General features: G+C 38.2%; 1 protein-coding gene across 2 annotated transcripts in view; it reads right to left on the bottom strand.

Annotated features, from left to right (window-relative positions):
* The window catches only part of TAMM41 (TAM41 mitochondrial translocator assembly and maintenance homolog), a 57,134-nt gene that overhangs the window by 25,008 nt on the left and 8,713 nt on the right, over window positions 1-23,413 (bottom strand). For both annotated transcript variants that reach the window (XR_016512411.1, XM_090284186.1), the window contains exons 4-5: window positions 18,756-18,906; window positions 3,483-3,628 (exon numbers count right to left, since the gene is read on the bottom strand). Coding sequence is in view for 1 of the 2 variants with exons in the window: in XM_090284186.1 (XP_090140312.1) it covers window positions 3,483-3,628; window positions 18,756-18,906 (297 nt within the window). In the remaining variant the exon portion in view is untranslated. The remainder of the gene's footprint in view (window positions 1-3,482; window positions 3,629-18,755; window positions 18,907-23,413) is intronic.

The following is a 23,413-nucleotide window of genomic DNA, read 5'->3' on the forward strand; positions in this document are numbered from 1 at the left end:
AAATGCATAAGTGAAGAAATGAAGGCTATATTAAGTGAAATGAAGGCAAATCCACACAAAACCAATGGTGATGAAAGGAAGCTGGGGTTCATATCAATGATTTGGAACATAAGGAAGAAATAGTCAACCAGTACAGAATGAAGAAACAAGAATTGAGAAAGATGAGGAGAGGCTTAGACACCCCTGGGACAACTTTAAAGGTGCCAACATCTGGATCATAGGGATGCCAGGAGGAGAAGAGAAAGAGCAAGAAATTGAAAACTTATGTGCTTCCCATCTCCACACCTCTAGAACTGTAGGTCTAGAGGTCATAGTTACCAGAGGAGGACTACTTCTCCCAGAGGACAAGGGCAAGCATCTGATTAAACTTAAAGCTATGACTGCCACAAATTACTTTAGAATCCATATCAAAAGTCCATTAGACAAAGAAATGAGTCATATCATGTTGGCACAAGTAATTGACCCTAATCATCAGGAGGAAGGGCTGCTGATACACATGCCTTGGTATCCCTTGCCCAATTTTGGTGGTAAATGGACAAGTGCAGTAGCCACAGCCTGAGATGGGCAGGGTGACAAGGGTCTTAGAATCCTCAGGGATGAAGGTCTGGGCCACCTCATCTAGACAAGCAGAAGTGAGGGTGAGGGAATTCAGGATGGGTAGTAGGAGAGGAAGAAAATGGGTATCAGTTATAGCCTCAAGATTAGGTACAGTGCTGAACTGTAACTCAGCCTACAAATCTTACCAAAGGGTCACCAGTTTGATTCTCAGTCAGGGCACATGCTTGGGTTGCTGGCCAGGTCCCCAGTTGGGGGTGCACAAGAGGCAACTACACATTGATGTTTCTCTCCCTCTCTTTCTCCCTCCCTCCCCCTCTCTCTAAAAATAAATAAATAAAATCTTTAAAAAAGTTATAAAAGAAAATTTCCTAGAATCGATGGTCATGAATTCCAGACTGAAAGGCTCATGAAGTACCAGAATAATAAATGAAAAACAGACATATAAAGACAAAGGCAAATCGTCATGAAATGTAAGGATGCTGGGAAAAGAAAAAGGTGCTAAACAATGTCAGAGAGATAAAAAGGTCACATCCGAAGGAGAGAGGATCTGAATATCATTAGACTTTTTAATGCAATACTATAAACTAGAAGAAATGAAGGTATGATTTTAAAATTCTGAGAAAAAATTATTTCCAACCTAAATTTAGTCCAAACTGTTCATCATTGCAAGGATAGAATTTTCAGATGTACATGGTCTTTAAAAATTTACTTTTCTCACAACCTTTATTAGAAAGGCATACTTAATTAAGACTAAAGTGGACCCATGAAAGAAGATAAAAGATCCAGAAAATCAAAAACTAGCAAAGAAGAGAGGCAAAAACATTATCAGGGTGCTAATGAAAAGAAGTTTCAGGAGAAGAGTTAGCTGTGCAGCAAAGCCTCAGAAAGGAAGGGGGGATACAGGGCTCCAAGAAAATGTCCCCAAGAAAAACAAGAAACCGAGAAAATTCCTGATGAGTTTGTAATGGGAGAAGTTTTACAGAATTATAAGAGAGTAGGAGGATGAACTAGCAACAGGTATGAAGATTATCAAACAAGTGAAAAAAATGAGACAATTATTAATTCCAAGAAAACAGTTGTACAGGGAAGGAAAGGAAATTTCAAGAGTAGCGTACCTCAGCAATAAAGTAAAGTAAGTTGTTGTAATACAGTAAGTATTGAATATTAACCTAACCAAAAACCATGAAATAACTGTATGTGCAGCAAAGAGGAGAGAGGTGGGAGAGAAAGCGTGTCCGCGCACGTGTGCATGTTGTTGAGGGTGGCATAATAGTAAAATATCCCATCTTTCATAGACGATGACAAAAACAAAGTATAAAATTTTTAAAAATCAAGAAATGAGTCAAATCATTATATAGAAATAGGAGGCAAACATCAGAAGAATTAGCTAATGAGGGGAAAGCAGTTGCCTCTAGGAAGTTGCACTGAGATGTAGGAAGGTTTATAGCAGGAAACTCCACACTTTATTATAAACTTTGAGGCACCGTTTGGTTTTTAAACCATGTGCATGCATTACTTTGAGAAAAGTGAAAATTAAAAACAAAAAACCTCAATCTGATGTAAACATGGCAAAGTCCTCTCAGTGGAATGGTGGGTATTCTGGGCATTTCTTGATACTCTCTATTCTTTCCTTATGTTTAAAATAATAATTTTTTTTAAGTTCCCTTTCAGCTCTAAAAGTTCCATTAATTTTTTATTCAGTATAATATTAGTTGCCCCTATTATTTCAAAGAAGAGTATGAAAAGGTAAAATACAGTGTTCTTTATACTAAAATCAAAAAAACAAACAAACAAAACCCTGAAGTTTTGGCCCTGGCCAGTGTGGCTCAGTTGGTTGGAGCAACATCCCATAACCAAAGGGTTGGGGGCTTGATTCCTGGTCAAGGCACATACCTAGGTTGAGCATTTGATCCCCAGTCCCTGTGCTTATGATTCCTAGTCCAGGCGTGTACAGGAGGCAACCAATCAATACTTCTCTCTCACCAAAAGCAATGAAAAAAGTCCTCGGGAGAGGACATAAACAAATAAATAAATAAATCCTGAGGTTTCTATAGTTAAAATAAATATTAAACCAAATTATGTTTCTGAAAGAAAAAATTCTTTAATATTTATTTTCAAATACTTAATATTACCTTAAAAATACCTTGAAAGTTTTATTTAATGTATCAAAAGGAGAGTCACAAGACTTAATAAAAATAAAAAAGGGGGATAAAAACAAGCTTCAGAATATGTAAAACAAAACCAAGTAAAAAAAGATCAAACTGCTTTATACATGTCTACAGACACAAATACATCCAAAAATGCACACAAAAATATCTGGAAGTTTAAATGCCAAACTGTCAGAAAGATTACCTCTGGAAAGGCAAATGGGATTGGGGACAGAAAGAGAGTAATCTGAGAGTTTATTTTCACTTGTTTTTGACTGGTAATTAATATGCATAGTAAGAACTTCAAATGGCAAAAGAGATATATGGTGAAGAGAAGCCATGCTCCCAGATCAGCCCTGGTTCCCTTCTTCAAGGGTAGCCTCTTACTACCAGTCTCTTTTGTTATCTTTTTTCAAATTATTCCAAATATACAGAAGAACATGTTTACATACAAAACTTACTTTTAAAAATATGTTGTCAGTCTGTGATGGCAAAAAATGTGCCCCAGCCCAAGAGACAGAAGGAAAACTGTAAAGAAAGTACTTATGGCTATAAACAATTTTTCTTTATTCCTCATCTGGGTCCTGAGGACTGTGATTTGGCCCTAATTTTTCATTTGTGGTTGCTTGTTTCAGATGATAAAACTGTTGCTTTAAAATAACAGAAACTATAGTGAAAAAAAAATGTTATCATACTAGTTATACTGCTCTAATCCTTATTTTCCTCCTTAAAATAGATCTTGCCTTAGAAACGGTAGCAGTTTTTTACCACAGTTACCTCCAGTCTGCTTTGCTGGATTTTATACACCACTTGTGGATTCTCCTGTAGTATGTTGTCATAGAGCTCACGAAAGTGGGCTATGTTGGGCTTTACAATATTCAACACTTTCGTCTTATCCTCTCCAATCACCATCCGAAAGTCACCTGGTTAAAACAAAAATTAAAATTTTCATTGATAATCCACACTCTGACCTATGGACTGCAGCCCCAGTTTGATCCTCCACTAGTTCAAGATGGCGGCATCCCTCATTCAGAACATTTCCTTTTCCTTCTTAAAACAGTGAACACATTGCCCAAGGAATGCAGGTACTTGTTTGGGGAAAAACAAAGTCTCCCAAATCATAAAGCCCTTTATGACAGTTAAAATATAGCTACCTAGTTACAAAACGTAATCATCATTGGCAAGCTAATCTGTTTTTGCTTTTCCAATGCAGAAGCTTCTGTGCTTACAAACTTTCATCTTGTGAACAAAACGCTTCCTCTGACCAAGCATGGAAATCACCTTAGGCATGTCCTTGTTACTGCTTACTCAGCTTGGACCTGTTTGCTGTGTTTGCCTGAGGACTTTTTAGGTGCTTTATGAATATAAGCACCTTATTATATTTGATAAAGGCAAGAGCAGCAAGTGTTAAAAGTCCTATTATCTTGTTTACATTTAAGATGAACTTGAAAGCAGATATAATTTTTATAATCTTGAGTGAAGAGAAATGAGAAACAGAACATTTGCCTGTGGAATGAATGAAGCTGCAAAATAAATCATTCCAAAGGACAAAGAGCAACTTTTGAAACAAATTTAAAGTGCCCTGTCTTGCCTATGCCACTGACAATTATCAGCAAGACATGGGGGGGTGGGGGTGGGGGAAGAGGTGATAAAATAGGAAAACTTGAGTGAATGCCTATTAGGATAATATTAATTCAAGGCTAGACACATGTGAGGCTCTCCCACCCAGGTGAAGCTCGGTGAAAGCAATGTGGCTGAAACCTTTGTTGGACACACAGAAAGTTGGCTAGGGGAGGAGTAATGAGGTAGCAAGTGAGTCAGATACCCCAGCTGCTGAGGGATTCCCTTTGATGAGATGACAACTTATCATCCAAACTAGTTCATTTTTGAGGATGATGGGAGCACTTTGAGTAAGTCCACTGGCACAAGTACAAACTGGGAAAACCAGGACAAATGATTACCCTGGCCGATATCTTTTGTGGGGTGGTGTGGGGTGGATGGGGGGCAGGGAGGGATCATCAAAATCATCACATGCCACAACAGATTTTCTAAGAGCAAACTGTTGGTTGTTGTAGAAAAAATAACAAGATATACAATAGTATATACTTCAGTAAGGAATAAAATATGCCTGGTTCTCAAGACCAACTTATGCTACAATTTGGTGGGAAGCAGCTGGGGACTGAAAGCTCAGGAAAGCAAACAAATAGCCTCTGGAACCCAACCTTCGTGAAAGGAGGTCTGACTCTTTAGGTCAATGAGCAGAAGTGAATTCTGTTCATAACAAGCTGCCCAAATATGGATGAACTTGTTTTTTCACTATTACTTTTAAAGGGAAAGAGTTAAATATTTAAAACCTGGGATGATTGCTATTGTCATCATAAATTGCTGAAACCCATCTCTGGAGAATGAGTCTAAAGAAATTAACCCAAACAGAGGTTAAGAGGTAAAGTTTATTGAGCATCTGGTGTCAGGCACTGTTCCAAGTGCTTTCCTGTATTACCTCATTTAACCCACGATCTATCCTCTCAGGTAGATACTATTTGGATTGTACTGGAAACAATTCAAATGTCCAACAACAAGGAAATGGATAAGCTATGTTGGTACACCAATACCCAACCATGGAACAGTGTACAACCATTAAAAATTACATCAATCAGCCCTATCTGGGTAGCTCAGGTGGTTAGAAGATTGACCCAATATGCTAAGGTTGTGAGTTCCTCCCCAGTCAGGGCACATGCAAGAGTCAATCAATGAATGCATAAATAAGTGAAGCAACAAATTGATGTTTCTCTCAAATCAATTTTTAAAAATTACAGTAATCACACAGAGCAAGAGGAAAATGGTCACATAAGAAAACAGGAGACATGCCCTGGCCAGGTGGCTCAATTGGTTGGAGCATCATCCCATATTCCAAAGGTTGTGGGTTTGGTCCCCAGTTGGGGGGCACATACAGTAAGGGGAGCAGCCGATCAATGTTTCTCTCTCACATCAATGTTTCTCTTTCTCCCTTCTTCTCTCTCTAGAATCAATTAAAAACAAACATATCCTCAGGTGAGGATTAAAATAAAGGAAACAGGATATAAAAGTACAAGAAAACAACTTTGTAAAAAACAAACAGGAAAAACAAGACAAAGGAACTATATAAAAATGGTTATTTTTGCTCTAATAGGATATACGTTTATTGTAGGCTTTTGTGGGTGTGTGTGCTTTACTTCTGCTGTCTTGTTTAGTCTAATTATCCCCAATTTTACAGGTGAGGAGAGACTGAGGCGCAAGATCCAGCTGCCTTTCAGTATCAGGGTAGTGACATTTGAGATGATTTAGTTTTACTCTGTAATTTTCCTCCACTGCCCTCACTTCTGCAATGTCGGCATATTACTTCTAGCATTTTAAAATAAATTCACAGGATGCTGAGATGTGATGACTTGGCAAATGTGAATGGAAAGGAAGATGAATTTCAATTGTGTAAATCCTTATGCTTTTATTTAGAGTCTATAAGTGGATTCTATTGATTAGCAAGGGGATGAAATGTCATCAGACTCTGAATCTAACATGGCTGGCTCTGAAGTGAAAGACCAGTTTGTATTACTGGTGAGTTCTCAACATTTGCATCTTTTTTTCTTTTTCTGTACATTCAACCAACAAAAAATTCTTATGCTTTAGATAGCAACTTTCTGAGAGAGGGACTGCATTATACCAAAGTGTAAATGCAAACTAATCCAAATCCTCCAAAAAACAAAAAAACAAACAAAAACAACAATCGCATGCCATGCTAAAGGACCTGGAAAATACTATGGCCCCTCTGAGAACAAGGACTGGGGCTCACTCATCTCCGTCTCCCCAGCTCCTTGAATATTGCCTGGCACATGGAAGGCATACCCATAAATATCCGTGGAATTGAATTTCCCTAACTGCTGTGCAGCAGAACTAGCTCAGCCACAGGAAACAGCAAGCAGATAGGCTTATTATCCATTTGTTCAGAACAAAGTAAATAAAATCATGGGCATAACATGAACCAGCATCTCATCATAAGAATCAATTTTCCTTACCTTCAGAGATGTTTGCAACAAAACACAGAAACTGAGAAAAACTGACTGCTGACTTTTATCTTATGCCTCTACTGATGGGTTTAACTCTTGACTCCTCAAGCCAACTTAATAAAATAGGTAACCAAAAGGATAATTTCTCTTGACTCTGCAATGAGACAAACTCAGGGGCTTGTAAACCACCTGTAGTTGGCCTTCTCTGTGGTTCTGGCATGCTATCAGTGGTCAGAGACCTTATTATGAATGTAGGGATGTGAAGCGCTGTGAAGTACAGTGGAAAGGCCTTGGCTTTCAAGTCTGGAAATGTCCTAGGGTGACTGGAGATGAACTTTTCTGAGTTAGTTTCCTTCTCTATAAAATGGCTGTAACAATCATACTAACCTCACAAGGTTGCTTTTAGATTTAAATGACTTAATGTATTTGAGACTGCTTTGTAAATAGTATATCAGATATTGTTATAATACACACACACACACACACACACACACACACACATAAACACATACATACACAACGGGCAAAGGATAGGAGATAGAGGAAGCCAAGTCTTTGAAGATAATGACTGGCTAACTTTTTCCCCTCTTAAACTAACTGCAACACTACCGTCATTCAGTTCAATAAATATTTGAGTGGCTAGTAAGTAGAAGGAGCTGTGCTAGACATTGGAGATACAAAGATAAACACCCTACCTAAGGCAGCAAGTGATATAAAATCAGATCTCCAGTGCAGGTTACGGAAGTGGGGTATTTCTTAGGTGGCAGTGTTTAAGAACAGTAGGCCAAACTGGAGGTTGATATGGCAAAATAATATTCATTTTAACAGCTTTTTTTGGAGATATAACTTATGTACCATATAATTCACCCACATAAAGTATACAACTCAATGCTTTTAGTATATTTACAGAGTTATTTAACCATCTTAGTTTGGAAAATTTTGCCTCTCTAAAGAAATTCTGTATCCATTAGTAGACACTCTCTATCTTCCTCCGCCCTTCTACCACCAGTCCTAGGCAAAGATAATCTATTCTCTGTCTACAGATTTGCCAATTCTGGACATTTTTATAAATGAAATTGTACCAAATATGATCTTTTATGACTTAACCTAAGTTTTCAAAGTTCATCATGTTGTATAGCAGTCAGTGGTACTTATTCCTGCTTATGGCTAAAAAATATTCCATATGATAGATGTACCAAATTCTATTTATCCATTCCTCAGTTGATGGACATTTGGGTTGTTTCCACTTTTAGGCTATTTATTATGAATAATGCTGCTATGAACATTTGTGTACAAGTTTTTGTGTGGATATATGTTCTCATTTTGAATGGGTAGATACCTAGGAGTAGAATTGCTGGGTCATATGGTAACTCCTGTTTAATATTTTGAGGAACAGACAAACTGTTTTTCCAAAGCAGCTATATCATTTTATAATCCCACCAGCAGTGTACGAGGGTTTCAATTTCTTTATACCCTGATAAATACTTGTTCTTGTCTGTCTTTTTGATTATAGCCATTATAGTGAAAAGTGGTGTCTCTGTGGTTTTCATTGGTAATTTCCTAATGACTAATGATACTGAGCATTTTTTTCATGTGCTTATTAACTATTTCTATGCTCTTTTTAAAAATGTCTATTAAATCTGTGGTCTATTTCCATGTTGGGTTATTTGTCTTTTTATTGTATCCTAAGAATTCTTTATATATTCTGAATACTAGTCACTTCGATCAGATATGTGACTCGTAAATCTTTTATCCTATTTTGCTGGTTGCCTTTTCATTTTCTTGATGGTATCATTTGTAGCACAAAATTTTACTTTTTATATAGTCCCATGTATCTCTGTCTTCTTCTGTTGCTTGTGTTTTTAGTGTATATCTAAGAAACTATTATCTAACCCAAAGTGATTCTTTTAAGAGTTTTATAGTTTTAGCTCTTACAGCTATAATCCATTTTCAGTTAATTTTTTATATGGTATAAATTAGGGGTCCAACCTTATTCTTTTGCATGTGGACAAAATAATATTTATTTATTCAAAGATAACCGAGGTAGTATTTCTAGGAGGTAGTCTAACACCCAATTCAAAATGCATCCTCAAAATATCTCCATGGCTGCCGAAGACTTAAGGGGAATGTGGAAGAGAATGAGATAAGAATAAATAGCTGATATACTTAATAATACAAATTTGAATAACTTTTTCTTTTATATACTTTGCAGAACACAAGATGGATGGGTGTGGAGAAGAATGGGGAGAAATCAGGTTTATGATACTGGTTCAGGAAGGAACCAATATCACAACTATTCATCCATCCATTCACTCATTCATTATGTACTGAGCACCTAGTAAGCACTGGAATAGGGTGAGCAAAACCAGATAAAAATTTCAGTGAATTTCATTCACTGGTGGAACATAGACCAAAGACAAGCAAACCCACAAACAAATAAAATAAACAGTATTTCAGATGGTGAAAAGTGCTGTGAAAAAAATACAAACAGAAAAAGATGACAGGGAGTGGAGGGCAAGGATCCTTGGGGGAAGAGTGCCCTAGGTGTGAACCAGGAATGACACTAACCATGACAGACCCTTCATATAAAAGTGAAAGGTTAAGAGTGAGGGCTCTAGAACCAGACTGCCTGTGTTCAAATCCTAGTTCAGGCTTTACAAGCTACACGTCCCAGGATAAGCTACTTAACTTCTCTGGGCTTCTGTATCTTCAAATGTGAAATGGAAGCAACAGTTTATACATTTCAGGACTAAATGAGTTAATTCCTGTACAACATTTAGAATAATACCCGACAGGTGGGCCCTAGAATTATTGGGCAGATCACTTTGTAAATCATGTAATTGTTGTCTTACACTATGCTGTACACCTGAAATGAATTAGTGTTACCTGTAATTGAAAAATAAGTTTAAAAATAACAATATCTGATAAACAGTAAATAATCCATAAATGTTAAGGTATTATTGACACTTAATATACCTTCAGGAGTGTTGTATTCTCAGAAATAGCAAGTGACAAGTACAAAGAGTTCCAAATGAAGCTTTCAGCAAAAGTTCAAGGTTGCCAAGCATAGAGAAATATGCTTCCAAATTTCTGAAATACCTAATCCCTAATATGCAAGTCATCAAATGATGCTGCTTCCAAGGTTTCAGACAGTGTGACTATCATGGAATAAATCTTAATAGCTCTCACTCCAGAAAACAATTTTCTTTACTGACTTTTACCAGGATCCAGAAATGGGATGTTTACTCACACTTTAGAGTGCTGGCACCCATTTCTAATTTTTTTCTCCAAGAATCACTCAACTGGCAATGAAACTTCTTCCCTGCTTTGTCTTATTCCTAGAAGTAACTGAGCCTGTGTTCAGACAATTTGGCATTGAAAGAAACCCATTCTCTCTCTTACACAAGAGTTCTGGAAGGTGCTTTTCATTCCTAAGGACTGTAAAGGGCCAAATGAATCCACCTGATCTCAGTATTCTGCTAATTTTGGCAAACATTATTTATCAACATGTAACAAGTCTTGTAATTCTTTTTTTAAAGATTTTATATATTTTTTTTACTGAGAGGGGAAGGGAGGGAGAAAGAGAGGGAGAGAAACATCCATGTGTGAGAAAGAGAGCCATTGGCTGCTTCTCGCACACCCCCAACTGGGGGCCTGGCCTGCAACCCAGGCATGTGCCCTGACTGAAATTGAACCAGCGACCTTTCGGTTCGCAGGCCAGTGCTCGATCCACTGAACCACACTGGCCAGAGCAAGTTTTGTAATTCTTATAATTACATAATTCTACTTTGAAGAAGATGTCTAAGGAAGTCAGTGGCCCCTGTACCCTTGCCCCTACCAATTTGTCTAAAGTGATTCAATAGCAGTGTCATTAATAAAACAATAATAAATGGAGACCCTACTTGAGTGTCTGTCAATCACTGAATGATTGAGCAAAACACGGTGTCTCAAACTGGGAAAACCTATGTGGCCAGCAATAATGCATGATACTAGTAATAAATAATAATAACAATCATTTTCTGAGCACCAACGATCAATGAGGTATGATGCTGGGGGCTTCTATATTATATTATCTCATTGAAAACCTTTTTATGAGATAGTTATCTCCACTTTACAAATAAGAATGGTCTCAGAAAGGGTCAAGCACCTCTACAAAGCAAGTATTCACACTCGGGTTTGAATGTAGTATTTACCTTTCTGTTGTCTATTATATCAAGTAGCTGTGTTAATACAAGCAAACACATATCTAAAATAATGGCTAACATTTATTGAGCACTCACCCTATGCTAGGCACTGTGATAAGCACTTTATATGATTTAATTTAATCTGTATAAAAACCTTCTTTAAAGATGAAGAAACTGAGTGCTAAGGAAATAAGAAACTTGCCCAAAAAGTTAATTAAGGGTACAGCTAAGATTTAAAGCCAGGCATCTGGCTCCAGACACCCCTGGCTTTAAACATTTTACTAAGGCTGCCTTCCATGAATTAATATTACGTTTTTAAAAAGCAAGGCTCAAAATAGGATGCTTAATTTAAGTAGTTAAGGGTTTAATGTTGATTGTTTTCATGTAAAGTTGCTCACTTCACTGAGGCACTGCTCTGGCTCAAGCCCTTGGCATGTCATAGTCGTTGCTCTCCCTCTCCCTGTCCAGCCACCCAACAAGTACACACGGAGTGCCGACTATAGGCCACACTTTCAACTGGAATGAGAACCCCACGAGGGCAGCGGTAACGACTGCCTTATTTACTTTCTTTATCTCCAGAGCTTAAAAGGGTGCTTGGTATAGGAGACTCCTGTAATTATTTGCTGGAAAAATAAAACTTTTCCCTGTTTTTAGTTTCTTTCTCTCCCACACAGTGCTGGCAAAATGATCCTTGCACAACAAATCTCAGACTACCTTGCAATGCCTGAAAACTTCTATGGCTCCTAGTTGTGTACAGATTGTCAAATTCCACCTGGTTTTTCACTTTGTATTCAATGCCCTACCCAACCTGACGTGAGTCTAACCCCTTCTTCAAAATAGCAGAGGGGCAGTAAAATTAAATGGTTAGGAGTGTGGACTAAAATTTCAGCTCCAACATCTACTAATTTAGCAGACAACTGACCTTGGACAGATTTGGGCCTTAGTTTCCTATAAAATATGACAATAATAAAACTCCCAAATCAAAGGGTTGTTGTGAGGAATAAACTAGTTACTAAATCAAAAGTACTGAGAGTCATTCCTGCACAAAATAATAAATGCTATTTACTCCTGTCATAAGCCTTGGACTTCAGTCACATCAATCTACTCCTTTCCTAAACAAGCCATGTTCTTTACACATCCCCTTTTCTTTCTGACATGTGCTATTTTGTAACTCTACCACTGATACACTATTGTGAGAAACACTCACAATAAAGCACCGGGACACAGGACTTCAGCAGCAAAGAGAGGCGTTTGTTTACTCACGGGTCTGCAGAGCCGGGCACAGTCAGCCAAAGACATGCGCGCCCCAAGTAGACCAAGTAAACTGGTTTTATATTAATGCGATTAGCTACCCCTCCCCTCTCCTTCTTTTCCATTTCTCCTTTACTGGTTAATCTGGGTTCACAGCCTAACATGATTAAATACTTAACTAAGGGTATGATTCGTCGTCGGCAGCCGTCCGTCTCGAGAGACGATGGTGTAGCTTCTTAAGAGTCCATCTGCACCGCCGAGAATGGCTGTGCAGTCCGACTCGGGAGTGATACGGTATCTGTCTCCTCCCGTGTTGAATCGACATCTTGCGATGACGCTGGAGTGTCCTCTCCAGTGAAGCTGAAGCTACAGAGCCTGGGCAGGGTGATATGGAGGGTCTGCTGTTGCCCATGCAGCAGACCCCCCCTCTCTTCGCAGCTGAAGGATCCAAGGGAAAGACGGAGTCAATACAGCTTGGCTTCAGGTGCGCCGCAGGAGTTGCCGGTGTTGACTACAACGTCAAACCGCCTTAGGGACTCCGGCTCCGGATTTTCTGTCGGGGTTTACTCCCTTAGCCTTTCCCCTGAAGAGGTATGCCGCAAGGCAGCGGAGGTTTTTTGGAGTCAGAGTTTTCCTTCTCTGATGTGCCCTGACTGGAAGATCGAACCAGCGACACTTAGCTCGCAGGCCGACGCTCAATCCACTGAGCCAAACCAGCCAGGGAAGGGTATGATTAACTAAGAGTAATCTAGTTATAGGTCTATCTCCAACTTACTTGCAAAGTTATCAAGCTACATCTTCCCATTTCTCTGTGTTTGGTGATGACAATCTTCCTCCTTTGGATTCCAGAGATATGTGTGAGGAGCTGCAGAATGTCATTTCCTGGCCCCCTTTTCCATGATTCATTTGTTAATTATCTCCTACTGGTTTGAGAGTCATTGGCTTCTTTGTCCCTTACAATATGACTGCATATGTTGATTAACGTGAAGTTTCTCAGAGCAAAAATTATATCTTCAGTTCTTTATAAGGCATGAAATGCTAATTTACTTGATAAATTTAAACCAGGATCATTACCTAAATTAGTCATTTTTATAGTTTGTACTTACATAAGAAAGTTCAAGGTGAACTTTAAAGTTTATTTGGTTTTCCTTTTCTATTCACTTAAATGCTGACCTCTAAGAATAACTAAAGGATTAGAAAGCTTTTTCCTCTCCAATCCTGCAGGCTTTCATCTTCCACCTACTCCTTTCTCACCATCACATACAACAATAATGCCATAAATACTAACTCCAGGGCAGTCAAAGTGATGCTTAAATACCATGTTAAAGGGCTATTATTACCACTAGTAATACTGATAAATCTTGCCTCTGCCAGTAATTACTGGCAGGAACTTGTCCAATAACATGGAGAAATACTGTTTTTTCCTGGTCTCCCTCCCCCCACACCTCCACCCCTTCCAGGGAGAAATGCTGAACTTCACAAGTTAGGGACAACATATTATCTTTCAACTAGAAACAGGTGACAATTAAATGTCAAAGTTGTAAATAAAATGAGATCGGTGGGTAATTTAAAGTTTGGAATATTCTGAGGACTTGGGAGGTTTGGGTGGTTTCCCAAATTATAGAATCTGATCCGTTCAAGAATACTGGGTTCTCAGAAACCTAGGAAAGGCAGGAGGAAAAGCTTGCCTTTCAACACACTACCTAGGGCAGATTTCATACCTATGAAAAGATATCTACCTGCAGGGCTGCATCCTTCCCTATCCTCACTATTCTAGTCTAATTCCAGAATATTATAGCGTAGGCAACCATTAATTATACTGTGTCCTGGCTTAGGAACAACCATCGGATATATTATGTTGTTTCAATGGCAAAGTATGTTCCCAGTTCTAATCAACTGGCTTATGGAAGACTTTCTGGAAAGTGTCTAATTCATAAGCTAGGGACAGCAGAGAGTTGTAACCAGTTCTCTCTGGAGAGGATTTGCCAAGTAGTGTGTCCAAAGTTTTGCAATAAGAAGCCAACCTCACTGAAATGAGTAATGTAGCATACTTGGCCAAATTCTCAGATCCAAATCTGGATTAAGCAATAAATAATATAACGGCAAGAAAATACAAGGAAACTAAATGAGAAATGGGAGTGACTGGAAACTGAGACAGCTGGAGTCAGACTCACCAAGATTTGAAACCTGACTCTTGAGAAGCAACTCCCCTTCTCTGATTGCCTTTCTCCCAACAGCCCAGGGCTGCTCTTTATCACTAGCTAGATCTCAGCTTAGGTGTCACCACTGACTATCCATTGTGAAGATGCCCCTACCCTCAACCTGATTCATTTACTTCTCTTCATAGCATTTAACCACTATCTGAAATTACCTTATTGCTTCTTTATTGTCTGTCTCTCCCTAAAAGAACATAAGCTCCATGAAATATTTTACTCCTGTCATGTTCACTAGAGTACACCTAGGGCCTAGCACAAAATGTGTGGCACAAGGAAGGATAAATATTTGTTAAATAAATAGGGCTGCTGTGTGAGGATTCAATGTGGAATAAATTATCTATTTATATGCCCACCTACCTACCTCTCTGTGTCTGGTACAGTGCTGCTATACAGCAGACCTTAATAAATATTATAAAAGATACCGCATTAGTCAGAAAGTATTTACTAGGACTTCCGGCCAAGATGGAGGCTTAGACGGACATGCTAGGTCTCCCTCTACAACTAGAGAGGAATACAACTACTTCAAAACAAAGGATAACTAGAAATTCCAGAAAATAAAACTACACGGAAGCCCAACATATGAAGTTATAAACCAGCGGCGCCCTTTGGGCAGGTAAGAGTTAAAGAGGGCAGTGCTGTTTGCGGTCGCACCTGGGACAGCGGCGGGGAGAACAACCCCGGCTGCAGTCGGACCCCCGGCAGCTCGCGACCCCAATGCTGGGGAAAGCAGCCACCACATCGCCTTGAACAGTGAGGCCCAGGGGGGCGGGAGGACGGATCCCGGTCTCCTAGTGGAATAACTGTGTGAATCCATCTTGGACCTCCGCCCCCAAAGAAAGCGCCACAGGGCTGCGAAATAGGTCGCGGACAGGCACCGGTCGCTGGATTGTGACGACAAAGCACCACAGCACAGCAAGAAAGGCTGCCGAACGGTGCCGGTCTCTGGGTCATTACGAGTACACAGGCACTGCCCCCTACAGCCGGCCCAAGAAAACAAAACGCATCTGTCAAAATGAGGCAGACAGCTATAGAAATCCCGGTGGCACAGCTCACCAGGCAACAGATGGAGAACCTGACAGATGAACAGATAAGAAACCTGTCAGATGCTCAGTTCTGGGCCATTGTTATCAGGTGGCTTACAGAATTCACAAAAGATCTGGAAAAAGATGAGAAAGAAGCGAAAAACACTCATAACGAAAGGAACAAAACCACATACGAGACAGATGGTGAGGAAAAAAAATCCAGAGTTCATTTCAACAAACTGGAATATGGAGAAGGAACAAGCAGTCAACCAATGCAGAGAGAGGAAATGGGAAGCAATGATGAGAGGATCAGAAACCTCTGGGACAGCTATAAAAGGCCCAACATAAGAATCATTGGTTTGCCAGAGAGCGAGGAAGATGAACTAGAACTTGAAAAATTGAGTGAAAATATAATAAAGGAGAACTTCCCAGACTTGGGGAAGGAAATAGACATACAGGTCCAGGAAGCAAGGAGAGTTCCAAAAAAACTGGACCCAGGGAGAACCACTCCAAGACACATTATAATCAAAATGTCAAAAATTAAAGATAAAGAGAGAATCTTAAAAGCAGCAAGAGAGAAGAAAAGAATTATGTACAAAGGGGTCCCAATTAGACTATCAGCTGACTTCTCAAGGGAGACCCTACAGGCAAGAAGGGACTGGCAAGAAATATTCAAAGTAATGAAAATCCAAAACCTACAACCACGAATACTCTATCCAGTGAAATTGTCATTCAGAATAGAAGGACAGAGAAAGTGTTTCCAGGACAAAATAAAACTGAAAGAGTTCATTAGATCCAAACCACTGTTATATGAGATGCTAAAGGGACTGGTTTAGAAAAAGGAGGATCAAGACAATGAAATCTAAAATGAAAACTGCATCACAAGAAACAACAGAAGCTAGGGAATTGAAACAAAGGCAAACTAAACAGGCAACGAGAGTGGAAAAGAACTATAGGTACGGGGAACATATTGGGGGGAGGTCAACAGGGAGGGGGAATGGGGAGAGGGAGGGAGATGATATAGGAATTAAGGATCATGGTAGGAGGGAATGGAATAGACAGAGAGAGGTTGAGAAGAACTGTATGCACAACTAATGGACATGATCTAAAAGGGGGGGACAACTGGAGGGAGGGGGGCCACCGGGTGGAGGGGAGCAGAGGGAAGGGAAATTGGCACAAATGTAATATTATAATCAATAAAACACATTAAAAAAAAAAAAAGAAAGTATTTACTGAACAACTTGGATACGTCTCATAGCACAGAAGAAACCAGGAGTATAAAAACATGATTCTCCCAGGAGGCAAAGCAAACATCAGCTAAAGACTGATAGCAGCTTGAATGCTAATGTGAAGTCTGCTAATAGGGGATAGCAGTTATGTTGCTGACAAACTTCTTTAGTCAATGTTCAGAATTTACAGAAAACTCCTAGAAGCTGCCTCTATAGTGATGTTGATGACACAGGAAAAAAATGGAAGAGTGGTTGCAGTGTGGGCAAAGTAGAGAATGCTTCTGCATTTCCTCCCACAAAGTCAATAAAAGACTTCTGGTCCATCTTTCTCACAGGGAGCAAGGTGAGGGAATTCCCTACCAAAGTGACCCCATTCCTCACATGCTGCATGTAAACCCATTCATCCAGGTACACAGCCACACCACTCTTTGCTGCTCCCCCACCTTTTATTGAACAGCAGGGATGCAGCCACGTGAAACTGGAAGCAACCAAAGACAAGGTTATTTCACTTCCTTTCTCCACAGTGTTGCAGTTGTAGCTGTGGTCATGCTAGACTGTTTAAGAAAACACTGAAGAACAAGACCTTTAAGGTCTCTTTCAGCATTACATTTCCATGAAATCTTATCTGTACAGGGATTCAAAAAGTTAACAAACTGCTTTTGCAATATTTTGAGCATAGTTTTTTTGACTCATACTTAAAAGTTGGAAAAGGGGATATTTACTTAAGATACTGGTTTTCAAACTACTTTTAAAGTAGAAGACTACTTTTTGTAAATGCAATTTACGAAATTTATATAGCTCCTTACTACATTTTTTAGGCCCCTGCTTATACTATGTTTTAATTTATTCTTTTGTTGTTCTATTACAGTTGTCCCAACTTTTCCTTAATATATTAAACAAATAAGTGGCATTCCTCTGGTTGCAGCTAGGGTGAGGGGTCAGGGCTCTATCCTCTCAGCTTCCCTCTGAGAAACACAACCGGTTAAAGGGAAAGGAAAAGGAAGTTAATATTTATTAGAGAAATAAATGCAGAAGAAGGGGTAGAGTTGGAAAGTTACCACTCTGTAACCATCATAGTAAAAGGATGGGTTTGAGCAAGAATCGTCAATGGATGCTCAACCTAGGAGGAAAAGTTTGATAAGAAGCAGGATATTTGCATGATCCTCAAATGTCTCCGCAAAACTTGTGTAGAAGTGAGAAAACCCTGCATATCAGGACACAAACATCACTGGTGTGTAGATTTCAAAAATGTGAATGTCGTATAAGACAAAGGCTGAGGAAGTATTCCAGATGAAAAGATAAGAGACATGACATCTCAATACAATATGCACTGGAGAGAAAAAACACTATAAAGGACATTATTGGGACATCTGACAACACTTGGAATATGAATCATCAATTTGATAAAAGTTCTGAATTGGTGTTAAATTTCCTGAATTTGAAAACTGAAAGAGAATGTCTTTGTTCTTTGGAAATGCATCTTGGAAGTATTTGGCCTAAAGGGAATATGATGTGAGACCCACTTTCAAATAATTCATAAAAAAATACATAATACAGTATATTTATATATACAGAGAGAACAGTGGTTCTCAAAGTGGGATTCCTGAAGGAACATTAGCATTACTCAGGAACTTGCTAGAAATATAAATTCTTAGGCCCTACCCCAGACTTACTAAAATCAGCTCTCTGGGAGTGGGCCCAGTAGTCTATTTTAACAAGCCCTCCAGGAGACTGCTCACTAAAGTTAGAAAATCACTGACAGAGAGAATGATCAAACAAATGTGGTGAAATGTTAAAATTAGTAAATCTGCGGAGAGGGTCTTCTGTACTATTATTGAAAATTTTCTGTAAGTTTAAAATTGTTTCAAAATTAACAATAACAACCACCAAAAGATTGTCCTGGGGTAATTTATGTACAGATGTGGAAAGGAAGAGACTTCGGAGGCAAAGAGGCAAATCACTGGGTTTTTGTAGTAACTTACAAGGGAAGTAATGGGATTTGGAACTAAGGTCGCTACAGCGCTATTGTAGAGCGAGCAGTAGGGTATTTGTATGGTCTTCAAACAACAAATCTTCTTGCAGAAAATACGGGCACCAAACCTACTAACCTGAATAGGAGAGTCTGGCAATCTCTATAAAGAGGTCTTCTTCAGAAAAGCTTTCAGGGAGCATCAGGAAAGCAGCGGTCACAGCACTCTTCAGATTTTTATCTAGGGCTGACCTAAGAGCGACATTCTCATTCATTGCTACAATTTTCACCTGAAAAAAGCAGAACATTCAGAAGAAAAATCCCAGAAGAGTATTGCTCAGGCTAAGGGGTTTACACATGCAATGGAACTGTCCCAAACTTAGCCCTAAAGATCTTGGAATATTAGGTCAGTTGACACACAATAATAATTATTCTAATAAGCAGTCCCAGAACTTCCTGTTTTGTGCCAAATCAGAAAAATCATGACACAGGAAACAAAAAAACAAACCAAATAAATAATTCTCTTAAATGGGGTTTGAAAAAGAAGTCAGTAGAAATGGAATAAATGTCCCTTTGGAAATTTAATTTTTATTTTATAATCTCATTGTTCTTCATTTAATTTTATGATGGATAAAGGCAAAATTTTACTTCTTTATTTAGAACTCAAATCTTCTGTTATCCATATATAACCTGAATAGTTCATACTCTATTTTGAACTGATTTTGAATTTGACTTAAAAAAAAGGAAAGAAAATTAGCTACAGTAGAAAGAACATGAGTTTTGGGTATAGGTATGGGCTCAAGTCCAGGTATTGACTAGCTGTGTGAATTTGGGCAAATTAGTTAATTTCTCATCTATAAAATGGGGATAACAGACATGTATCAAAGAATTGTTATAAAGATTGAACGAGTTTATAATGTGAAGTGCCTAATGTACTAGTGAATGCCTTGATCAATAAAATAAATTTTTCTCCTGAATATACAGCTGAAGTGGCTGTCCTTGGCCTTCCCCAAATTCATGAAAATATAAATTGCTCTAGTCTATTCTAAAATTCTAGGTTTTAAAGACTGCACTGTAGTTAAGAGAATATGTTCAAGTTCCAGCTCCATCTCTTACTAACTGTGTGACTATTGGCATAATTTGTTATCAATAAAATGGGGTTAATAACAGAATCAAGCTCATAAGGTTGCTGGGAAGAGTAAATGAGATATTACAAATGAACCCTTAGCTAAAGTAAGCTTCCTTATGTATTTCTTGGTGCATATTGCAAGAGTTTCTCTGGGCCAAAGGTTGTCACTTTTAGCAAGCAACAGAATCCCCTAAAGGGCTTATTAAAACATTATTAGACCATCCTCCAGAGTTTCTGATTCAGTAGGCCTGGATGAGACCTGAAAATGTTCATTTCTAGGAAGTGCAGAGGTAATGTTTGTGCGGCTGGTCCAGGGGCCACATATTGAGAACCCTGCTCTAAGGTAAATACTTAGAAGGAAAATTGCCAAATTGCTCTTTGAAATAGTGGGGCAATTTATGCTCCTGCCATAATTTTTGAAAACTATCATGCTCCTTCTGATTTTCTAAATAAGGAAAGGGTCTAGAAGTCCCTAATAAGAACACCACAAATCTCAAACGTATCCACCATCTTTAAACCATTTAGTGCCACCACCATATGTTCTTCCTGTTCTAGAAAACAGGGCTTAAATTGCCTTTTATTTGTTGAATAAAGATAATTTCAGACAAAGTTAAGATGGTACATAAAAGACACATACATATAAGAAACTCCAAATTTAAAATGTATTAGACAGCAAGGAAAGAGACCGATGTGTATCTCAAAGAATAGTTTTAAAAAAAAATAATTGTAAAAGCAATATCATAAAACATAACTATTTTAAAAATCAGGCTTGAGAACCTAAATTTTATCTTTTACCTTTTGTCTCTTTTTTCCTAAGGAAATATTTATAATATAAAAACCTCTCGTATGTTAGGTAAGCCACTTAATTTAATACTACCACCTCCTCCCTTGTAATTACAAGAACTTAGCCCTTAATTAAGCCTTTCAGCACTTGGGGGAGTTTAGCATTACTGCAATCATCTGCAGAAAGTAAAACCAAACAGCAGCCCAGCAGCAGGACTTGCCCAGTTGCATAATGATGGCAAAATCAGAGTAACACCCTTATGTTTGGCAAACCCAGCTCTAAATAATTTGAATTCTTCTCATGCATCAGTTAGGGATCTGCTCTAGTTAACTTCTTTTCTTCAAAGATGATTAAAACAAATGTTAAGGTCCTAATAATAATTCCTATGTTTATTTCTTGAGTAACTTTCCCAAACTTTGTATTCCATGTAGAATCATGGATGTAGGAAGGTATCCTCATCTTACTCATGGGGAAGCTGAAGCCTAGGGATTAAAAGATTTCTCCATGAGAAGTATTGGCACAATGAACGAGGATCAAGGTCCCTGATTCGTTCAGAGCTCTTTCCAAATTTCTGTAAATCCTCACCTCCAAATTCTTATTCTTCCCCCTCATTCACCAAGTCCTGCTCAATAATTCTTCACCTCTTTTTTTTGGTAGCTTTCATAGAAACTCCATGAGAACAGAAGCTATTCTGAGATGCTAACAAATCAAAGTTGCAAAGAAAAGAGTAAGTTTGAGGAAACTTTCCTATTTAATGTGATACCACTTATTCTCTAAGTTGTTCTACTTAGATTATTTTTAAAAAGCAGTCTGTTTGCTATTTAAGGTTAAGAGAGTGTAAATAAAAGCATCCTTACTCAAAGGAAAAATGTCAATTCAGAAGAGTCTGCTACTGTGCTGATCTGGTTCTCCAGTGTAAGGTGAACTAGGAACTTGTTTCAGCAGCACTGTTATTTGTTGTTCAGAGTGAAAAGCCAGTGAACTCTTGGGACACTGCCAGAGAGGCCTGGGAAAAAAAGAAAGCCCTCAGATTTGTGAATAGCTGTTTGTATCTTACTGGAAATGGCCCCATCTGAACCACATAGATAGCATTAGCACTACTGCCAAGGAGAAAATCTTTACTGGGGAGAGGAAGGGGCAACACTTGAAGGGACTTTCAAAAGCCCAACTTAAGAGATTTGTGAGTACCTTTCAAAATAGAAAAAAAGAGAAAGTCACATGTGGTCTCCTCTATAATACAGTCACATGGAGACAGTACTTGAATAGGAAACAGTGAAGTTATAGTCACAAAGTACACAGCCCAATCTAGTGTTCAAATACCCAACCATTAACCAAATGACCCTTCCCATGGAAGTTTTTCATTCCAAATGGCCAAAAAGGCTAATTTTTCTAAATGGTCATTGCCTGCGGACCAAAAAGAAACACTGAACATTCGAGCTGGGTGAAATCTTATTAATTAGATGTTGGACTACGGAATCTCCCAAGATACCAGTGTGGTGTTTTTTTTCCCTCTTTTAATTCCTTTGGCATACACAGAGAAGAAACTTAGTGGTCTTTTAAATACGCAAATGAATTGCTCAATCTTTGCATTTCAAAGACTAGAGGCCCAAAGATTTGCTCACAGCTGGGCAGAGCTGAGACTAGTAAGCCAGGTTTTCCATCTCCAGTCAGGGATCTTTTCTATTGCTGGGATTTTTCTTTTCTATCCACAAAAAGTAAAGCAATAGCTACAATGTGATGGTGGTTGCAAAATTATGAATATACCGAAAACCATTGAATCCTACACTTTAAATGGCTGAATTGTATGGTATGTGAATGGTCTCTCATTGAAGCTGTTACACACTAAATAGGAAATGCAAAAATCCAAACTTACATTAAATAAATTAGGGAAATGACTATTAATATTACTTTGGAGTTCTTTCGACTTAATAAAGGATTACCCGCAAGGTTCTATTAAATATTTTAAATTTTATTGTTCTTTACTTGGGAAATGACTGGTAAATGACTCAAAAACTTAAGGCTGCACTACAAATAAAAATAGGTTATCTCCTCAATTATGAAGTAAGTTAATGGTAAAGTATTAGGTTGGCCAAAAAGTCCATTTAGTTTTTTCTGTAAAATACAAGACACATTTTTCATTTTTACCAATAATTTTACTGATTTGGATATTTTTAGTATGTTGGCTATCTCCATTATGGTGTAACGTTTGATTGTTCTCAATTAATGTCTTGATCTGGATCTGATCGCTATCAACTTCAACTGGTCTACCCAACCGTGGAGCAAGCCACTTTTGACATATTCAATCAGTTACGGCACCTTCTCTATACACTGCACAAATCTTATTTTTGCTTTCAGTTATGTTTTTATCTTTCTTGAAATAATAAAGCACAATATGCTGAAAACGTTGCATATTTTCTTTCATCTTCAATATTAAAATGGCTACACAAAAATTCACCAATTTTGATGTTTTTTTTTTTAATGCATGCTGATATGACAGGTTTCACAATACAATCTAATGAAATTGTTTTGAATGAAGTTAAAGACAACTAAATGCTACTAGAGCCATCTTATGGGAAAAAACCAAAGAAACTTTTTGGCCAGCCCAATATGATAAAAATTTAATTACATTCAACCTTTCCCAGAAATGTCCACCTTTAAAAGCAAGGTACCCCTTTAGTATTTCTCTTTCTTATTAATAAAATTTACTTTGTAGAGCAATTTTAGATTCACAGCAAAACTGAATGGCAAGTACAGAGTTCCCATACCCTCTGTATATTTTAAACAAATTGCTAGTGATTAAGAAATTATATTCTAGTAGCAATATGAAAGATAATTTTAGAGCTTTAGACAATATCATTTAATGTAACTCCTCTTAAAGCTCATA

The sequence above is a fragment of the Furipterus horrens genome, unplaced genomic scaffold (genome assembly GCF_987537825.1).
Source record: "Furipterus horrens unplaced genomic scaffold, mFurHor1.1.pri manual_scaffold_7, whole genome shotgun sequence".
In the NCBI taxonomy this organism is placed as follows: Eukaryota; Metazoa; Chordata; class Mammalia; order Chiroptera; family Furipteridae; genus Furipterus; species Furipterus horrens.